The sequence below is a fragment of the Lineus longissimus genome, chromosome 4 (genome assembly GCF_910592395.1).
Source record: "Lineus longissimus chromosome 4, tnLinLong1.2, whole genome shotgun sequence".
NCBI lineage: Eukaryota > Metazoa > Nemertea > Pilidiophora > Heteronemertea > Lineidae > Lineus > Lineus longissimus.
In genome coordinates, this window is record NC_088311.1 from 16,880,664 (window position 1) to 16,888,849 (window position 8,186).

General features: G+C 42.0%; 1 protein-coding gene across 1 annotated transcript; it reads right to left on the bottom strand.

The window, feature by feature from the left end:
* Positions 1 to 294: 294 nt before the first annotated feature.
* LOC135486273 (receptor-type tyrosine-protein phosphatase T-like) lies at positions 295 to 6,461 on the bottom strand. The gene is made up of 9 exons (XM_064768961.1): positions 6,426 to 6,461; positions 5,301 to 5,450; positions 4,479 to 4,566; positions 3,613 to 3,686; positions 3,045 to 3,179; positions 2,494 to 2,637; positions 1,629 to 1,792; positions 1,132 to 1,267; positions 295 to 696 (listed from the first exon to the last, which is right to left on the bottom strand). Exons 1-9 carry the CDS (start codon positions 6,459 to 6,461, stop codon positions 622 to 624), a joined length of 1,002 nt encoding a protein of 333 aa, XP_064625031.1. The 3' UTR covers positions 295 to 621.
* Between the last annotated feature and the right edge of the window lie 1,725 nt (positions 6,462 to 8,186).

The window sequence follows — 8,186 nt, forward strand, 5'->3', positions numbered from 1 at the left end:
AGTCTCATAATAAATTTTGCTTTCCTCAATAATAACATTTCTTCTTCTTCAATGCTTTCATCATTCCAAACTTCTCCTCCTCTGACTTTTACAGGGGTACAGTCATGGCAATCAAAACCCAAATACTGAGACCAAATGCCTGTTGACTGTGCTTTAAGAGAGACTGGCGCCATGTCTAGTCTCTCTTAAAGCACAGTCACAGTCAACAGACACCAACCCCCTCAGACTCAGAAACCACAAACGCCCAACCCTTCCTGCTACCTTAATACTTCTGGGTAACACGTAGTTAAATTACTCTAAAGTCGTGATATCAGGCTATACTGGGATAGTTGGACCGACGCCGATATATGGCACCAGCACCTACATGTAACCTGGTATACATTTTGCCATCGTAATGAAAATATGCAGGCCTACATGTATCTCTTGAGAGTTTACATATACTGAATAGAATGATTTTGACACCCGTGGTGGTGGAGTCACGAACCATTTCCAGCCACAATTTGCCTGGAAACAACATTCCCTTTAAATGATCGATCGACTGCTGCTGGTATTTGTATCATAGATTTCGACAAACGATTCGTTGCTCAAATAAAGTAACTCCCTGGGAGTATATTGCACTGTTTACTGGAAGTTAGCATAGAGGTCGAAATTTTGTAGGTATCTCAGAACGACTTCATGGACATACTTGTATTGCTCCTGAAAGTGATATCGAACATGGAGAATAATATTCAGGCAGAGTCATGGCGTTCATCTTTCTAATGACAGTTTAAACCGTTCGTTTAAACAATTCCAATCGCGTAAATACGTACTAAATATACATTTCAACGTTGCCATTATGTAGACAGATACACACATACTATTCATACCAAGTTTCAACAAAGTTGCCTGCATGATTACTGCAATACGGCATTGTGTATAGGTGGCATCTACCTTGTGTATAACTGCATTTCTATTTCGCCTCACCACCAGTTATTTCAAACAGCGTACCCCTTTAAGACTTTAGGTAGACGGTAGGGGATCGTATGATCATGATGATTGCATTAGACAAAACACGAGATCCGGAAGACCTATGAGGCTAAATGACAATGTCCGACATTGATTTGGACAAAGTTGCAAAACCCGGGTACTTACATAAGTGTTGACGAGTTGTGGTCTGTGTGACCTCAGCAGACGGAGATACTGGAAAACATCCACCTCCTGGTCGACCTTGACCTTCTCAATGACAGAATGCGCCGCACAGAAGACACCACTTTGGGAAGCACCGTCCCTAGAAATGATATCACACCATAGAGGATGACGTATGCGAGGACCATGAAGGGTTGGCCAATGTGTAGGCCGAGGCCTTTTTTTTAGCATTTTGCCATGCGCAATCATGTCGTGTAAAAGATAATTAGGAGCGGTATTTAGTGCATGCGCCAGCAAGAAGGCTTGCCAATTTGAGAAGCAAGGTCCCTATAGACAAGATATCAATGAAATTGTTAAAATACGACCTAATCACATGCAAGAAAGGTATGCTATTTATCAATCATTTTGAACCGTGAGGAATAACTCCGAGCACGAACATAATCTTTCTATTTTCTTTGTGTTGTATAAAGCATGAGCTCTCATTCCAAACTAAAGGCACCTACAGGCATTGTACAAGTATCTTCTTGTTCTCGACCTTTTGTTGCCACTTCTCGACCTTTTCTAGCAGATCCACGATCGCCTCCACGGATGCTGGCGTCGCCTGACCATCGGGCCAGTTTTGTAACTGAAAGTGCCGGACCACTCGACCAGATATATCATCTTTTCTCTAAAGAGATGGTAACAGTAAAATAAACTATAGGCCAGCTAAGCCCAAGCACTTTTATTCGCTCAACTTTTGTTCTCCGGCATTCATCTACCGTTGCAGCAATTTAAATGTTTGAGTATTTAATTTCTCGTTATAACCCAACAAAATAAATGTGACCCGTCAAGATCACAGCAAAACCAGGCCCCCTCGCTCTGAGCCTGGCAGGTTGAGACGGCCTGTTGGTTCATTTCTCTACTGTCTGCCTTTTGTGAAATATGAGCACATCAATTTCTTCCATTATCTCCTGGTGTCATTTAGGCTCATCTTCTGTGCGTCATGCACCTGGTTTTGCTGTGACGGGTCACAAATTATCTCGCGCAGAGCCCAATGAACATGAATGTTTACACCAGTACTCACAATGAACATTCAATAAGTCTATGGGCATTGGCAGGGCCTCGCGGCGACCCGTTCGAGAGCAGCACCCCCGATATCCAATTGGAAAATCCCGCGTGTCCGCCATCACCCGGGTCACAGCAGCCCCGTGCTCGCCGTCCACACTTAATAGCCTAAAGCAATGCTATAACCCGATCTGTTAACTGCGGTCAGAGTATCTATTGATCATAGTTTCTATCATTAGCCTTTACAAATACAATTTAGATAATGGCGTAAGCCCCGTCTGCTATTATTGACACATGTCACAGAGCAAGAATGTCCGTACTTACTACGCCGACTTTGCCCGCAATCTTTGATATCCTTATGTTTCTGACAGTGATATCTGTGTTGGATGTGTCCACGTCCAGGCAATCTACTATCAGTGGGTGATACTCCATCTGCTCAGTCTCTTGTGGCCAATAAACTGTGGAAAACTGATATAAAAGAAGGTCGAAAAAAAGTCAGTTTTCGATAAAGCTGCCAGGACCAAGGACCCGGTATCCTTTTATAAATGACCAGTTTGTTTTGCAAACATCCATGTCCCATTAAAGTTCATGGTTCCAAAATTTGTTTGTCTATGTCGCGATTTTTTATCTAAATTACTTATTTTTGAATATCTTTCATCGTTCTTGCTAAGGTCAATTGATGTTCTCGTTGCTGCTCCTCGGTGCCCACATGAAGACTCTGGGATGCTGAGCAGACGTGCGTTGAGCAAGGACCTATCATTCAAAATGCACAATTAGTCGAAGAAATCGAACTGCAACTTTACCTTTCTGATACCTATACGGTCTACTGTGAACTATAGTGACAATGTTAACCCTTCGAGGCCAGTAAATATTACCTCATAAGTATCATCGACCATGTTCATCATAACAATAGTGGAGATTCCCGTGTCATGCACGATCCGCCAGATGTCCTTCATTGTCTCAGGGAGGGGCATCTGGGTTATGATGTAGTTGTCCTTCTCACCGTAGCCCTGAAAGCAGATGGTGGAATCTGAATTAAATCGGACTATGATAATACACAGTGGGTTTTAAATAAAAATGTCACAAGAATGATGATACCCCCTGCCAAATACCGGCACAGCATTGTATTACAAAATAATGCTCTTAATTTCATCTTGATCTCATATACACATTATTGCCCCGCTTTGAAGGCCTACTCCACTTGTATTAAAATGAATATAAATTTCAACAGCGCTACTATTACACTGATAAGCAAATACCTTGAATGCCAAGCTTCAACGCCGAATCTTCGTGCATAATGACTTTAGCATTGCATTGTCTAATTCTATTTACGTGAGCCACAAGATATAACACAATATAAACGAGACGCGTAGAGTCAGACTAGCTTTTAAGTAGTCCTCTACTGGGGAGCCCGATCACCAATTGTAACATTCGCGGTCTTACCGTGGCATAAACTGCATTAACATAATCATTCCATCCATCTATTGGTGTAGACAAAACCACACGAGATGCGCCATCTGTTGAATAGAGACATTTATAACTAGTCAGTCTACTCAGAATTTGCCTGTGTCACGTCATTTGCTTCTACTCTCCGAGTCGAAAAGCTGCATCTTCCGTCATTTAGGCTACTCTTTGACCAAAAACCATTTCAGCTAAACCATTTCAGAATGAAGGAAGTGAATGGTATATTGTCTTCCCCTTACTGGTGCTACCTTAAATCTGATCACAGATGGATAGTACCAAAAATGATATCATTAGTCTTTACGAATTCTTAATGGAAGTGTAGGATACATGGCCCCACCCATATCCCCGACAAATGTCCTTTCTTCTGTTCGATAGCCAAGTAGACAAGATTAATGGCCTCAATAAAATGATGCGTAACAACCCTCAGTAAATCGAGATATTTTTGCGAGGCTTTTATTTCCGCGATTTTAGCAAATGCTCCATGAAACGCGAGAATTTCGACTTCAAAGCATCAACCAATGAATTTCTGCATCGAAGGCAAACATTTCGTAGTCTATTGGCAAGTGAAAATGACAAATACGCCAAATTTTGGCATCGCGAAAGTTTTAAGGTTTACAGTATACATGTCAACATACAAAGTACCACAGTGAAACGGTCGTCACTTCAGAAATGCCATGCCGACTTATCGACGTTGAACATCAATCCTAAAGTCTCCTCAATACGCACTATGACAGTAGATCGTCATGCTGAAGTGTGGACTTTAGGATAGACTTACAATAGTTGGTGGTCTTAAAGGGGCTACATGTTTGCGACTGATTTTTTTTTTCAGACGGCTGACCACCTACCTGGAACAATGTCCTGTTTTCTGTTTTTGCTCATGTTCGCCAGGGCCTGTTCTGAAGGGCTGATGGCATCAGTGAATGCACCCAGAATCTGAAATTGATAAGACAGTCCAAAACTGTATTGTGACTCCAATCCCTGCCGTATGTCTGCCGTGGGCCTAGTCGTTCACAGCAAGGAAGTTATTGTTACACGAGATTTTTTTATTGAAATAGAATGAAAGATTGGAAAACAAGAATTTTGCCATATTTTCAAAAACAGAAGATTTTGACAGAATTGAAGGGAAAACACAAGAAGAATTGAAAATGTGATAACGAAGATTATGTAACTCTGATTAAAAAAGACACAGCCTGTGAAAAACTGTGTATCTGGGGAGACGGAATTCAGGTGTGGTGGAACACATGATCTCTTACACAAAACATAAAAGCACAGCAGCGCTTTCTGCCTGAGCTAAAAAGCCTCTTCAGCAATTCTGATCATAAATATGAAAATTTATTGTTGTTCATGCTTGATTCGTCACGCCATTTACTCGTAATCAGTTCGTAGTAGGCCAAGAATCTCTAGATCCGGATGTTTGCATCAGTTATATTCTAACATATTTAGGTATGCCATGGGAGAGCCATTTTTGCGAGGAAAATATCGAGGGACTCGGAATTCCCGAATACCAGAATCCGAGCTCAGGAGTTGATAGGTCCCTCTCCTCGGTACTCATACACTTGTGAAAGAAGGTACCAACCGAGTACTGGTTCTGTAACTGACAGGTCGGTTTCCTCGGTATATTGATAGGTCCCCCCCCGTATAATAGATTCGAGAAAGAAGGTACTAACCGAGTATTGGTTCTGTAATTGACAAGTGTCTTTCCCAGGTATTGCTTTGATCATGTCACTGTACTTCTGAGGAAAGTTGTCACTCTTGATGGACGTTATTCCTATCTTGAAATACTCTAAAATTGCGTCATGTATATGTGTGTACTGCCCCTGTAAAACGGAACAGTGATAATAACTGAGACAAAGTCCCGATAGTAGCTTTCTGATGAAAGCCAAGTACGGTGACATCTGAAATGTCGAGGAACATTTAATCTATCTTGTACTTCGGTCTGGAACATTAGCCTGTTTCTTTCGGCGATCTCTCTCCACCAGTCAGGCTCTAATACCTACAGATCTAAAAAGAGGTCTATAATGGAATAATGTCTGTTTAAATTACTAACCATGTCTACCCAAATTATCAAAGCATTCAGGTATTCGAACCACACTCGAACATGTTAACTAACCGTGTTTTGCTCCATGTTCGGTCTCAGTACAGAACGAGGTGAGTCAACATCTTTGAAAGTGTCCTCGAATTGAGGGACCAATGTTCGGACTCGTAGATGCTGACTTACCAGGTTATGTGCCATGTTAGGTCTCTGCTCTCTCATTTTAGATGTTGACTTACCACATTCGGTTTCTGCTCGCTCATTTTGATGGAATACTCGTAGATTTTGACTTACTGGGTTCTGTACCATGTTTAATGTGGTCCTTGCTCCCTCATTTTGATTGCCTACTCGAAGATGTTGATTAACCAAGTCCTGTACCATGTTCGGTTTCTACTCCCTCATTTTGTGGGCATACTCGTAGATGTTGGCTTACTACATAGGTTCTGTATGGCTTACTACATAGGTTTTGTACCATGTTCAGTCTTTGCTCCCTCAATTCGAGGACACTTTCGTTGATGTTGACTTACCTCGTTTTGTATTATGTTTGGTCTCTGCTCCCTTATTGTAGGTGTTGTCAAACCAGATTTACCACATTCGGTCTCTACAGTCTCATTTTGAGGGTTTACTCGTAGATGTTGACTTACTAGGTTCTGTACCAACGCCAGTTTCGGCTCCCACATTTGAGATGTTGACTCACCATGGCGAGGTTATGCGGTTTCTGCTCCTTCATTTTGAGGGCATACATTTGATGATGACTTACCAGGTTCTGTACCATGTTCGGTCTCTGTTCCCTCATTCTGAGTATACACTCGTAGAAGTTGACCTTCTTCTCAGCCTTTCCTTGGCGAATGAGATAGTCGATAGCGATGAAGGCCCCAGTCCTGCCTACTCCAGCACTGCAACAAACAAAGCGAACAGTTCCAAGTTGTTTTTGTGTGTTGAAGAAGCACGCTAGTAGATATACATGTAAAAATAATCAGTTACTGTTGTTAGAACCAGTGGTTCTGTGATATTGTGCGAATTGTCAATGGAATACCATGGACGAAATACTAGTTATTATGCAATACAGCTTGCAATGAAAAACCGCCGGAGCTCATTGACGTACTTACGAGAAGCCAAGTGATACAGCAGCAACCTTTGGTCGAAAAGCTACAATATTTATGCTCTGAATACAATACCTTACACCAACAAATGTCTGGTTTACTTACCTGCTTTGTACCAATATGGGTACCTTCCCATACTCAGTCTCCTTGAGAACGTTCGCTCTGAAGTTTAGCAAAGAGCAAGCCAACTTGGGTACATCGTGATCCGGCCAGGCGGTGAAGTTGAAGTACTTGACAATGCGCACCTCCCCATTCTGAAAGCAAACAATATTGTATGATCAAGATAATTGCCTATAACAATATAATTTTGTGTATCAGTGTGGAGTAACATGACCTTCTTTGCCGCCTGTAAATATAATATATTAGAATTGCGCTGTGAAGGTGTACTGCAATTCGTGTCTCCTGGAAGAATTTCCAATAGTAGCAAAGAAAAAATAATCGCAAATTAGGATCTTTCAGGAGAACATCTTGTTATCGTGGATACCTTGGTTATCTTTAATGCATTTTCAAACTGATCATGGCGAAGGTTGTTTTGCATTGATAGCACATCTGTGCTCAGCCAAATCAACAGGCCCTTAGCTAGCTTTTTTATCATGGAGGGAGGGGGCATACCACTTTTATCCTCAGTCAGTCCGACCAATTTGCATGAAAAACCTGTCGTTTGATGACTTTTGTGGACACTTGTCCACCTACCCCATCTCTCTCTCTCAAGCATTGTCAAGCCACGGTCCTGATTTAAACAAGCATAGCGTTGACTGTCCCCCGTCGCAGTTAGGTGTTTTTTGAAAAATGTGTAGTTTGAATCCGTGTGGTGTTGTTGGCTGTAATTGACTGAAGTTTATGGTTCAGTTGGGTGTCCCAGTAACGTGACACACCAAATTTCAAGCCTAAATATTTTGTCGTTTAGAAGTTACAGAGCGGAAGGGAATTTTCATGATTTTCAGGAAGTGCCCCCTATGGGGCAGAATAATGTATGAAACTAAAAACTCCAGAGATATATCGTGTACCTTTGTTAGCCTAGTCTACCATAAAGATTTGGTAAAGATCGGAGAAATATTAAGCGAGTTTTAACACTTTATGTGTTTTTGGTTTTGGACCCCTGGTGGCCAAATCGGGAATGAAACTCGGCCGATTTTTCGACGCGACACACCTTCTGCCCACCCTCTATCAGCACACGAAATTTCAATCCAAAATATTTTGTCGTTCAGAAGTTATAGAGCGGACAGGAAACGTGCGTCCGGCGTCCGGCGAGCGGCGAGCGGCGAGCGGCGCAACATTTTGCCCCCTACTGGCCAGGCCGGGAATCTGACCGGGATGATTTTTAGTGGGACACATCTTCAGATGTCCTTCACTCCTTCCACCAAATATCGATTGAATTGCTTGAGTCGTTTAGAAGCTGTAGGGTTGAAACGAGCACA

Bases quoted from the DNA above. Each gene is read 5' to 3' on its own strand.
- LOC135486273 (XM_064768961.1), bottom strand. From the start codon at position 6,461: ATGAGGGAACAGAGACCGAACATGGTACAGAACCTG. The intron at 1,793-2,493 runs GTAAGTACGGAC...CCATCTCTTTAG, and splicing joins TTGCGGGCAAAGTCGGCGTA to AGAAAAGATGATATATCTGG. The intron at 697-1,131 runs GTAAGTACCCGG...TATCACTTTCAG, and splicing joins CACAACTCGTCAACACTTAT to GAGCAATACAAGTATGTCCA.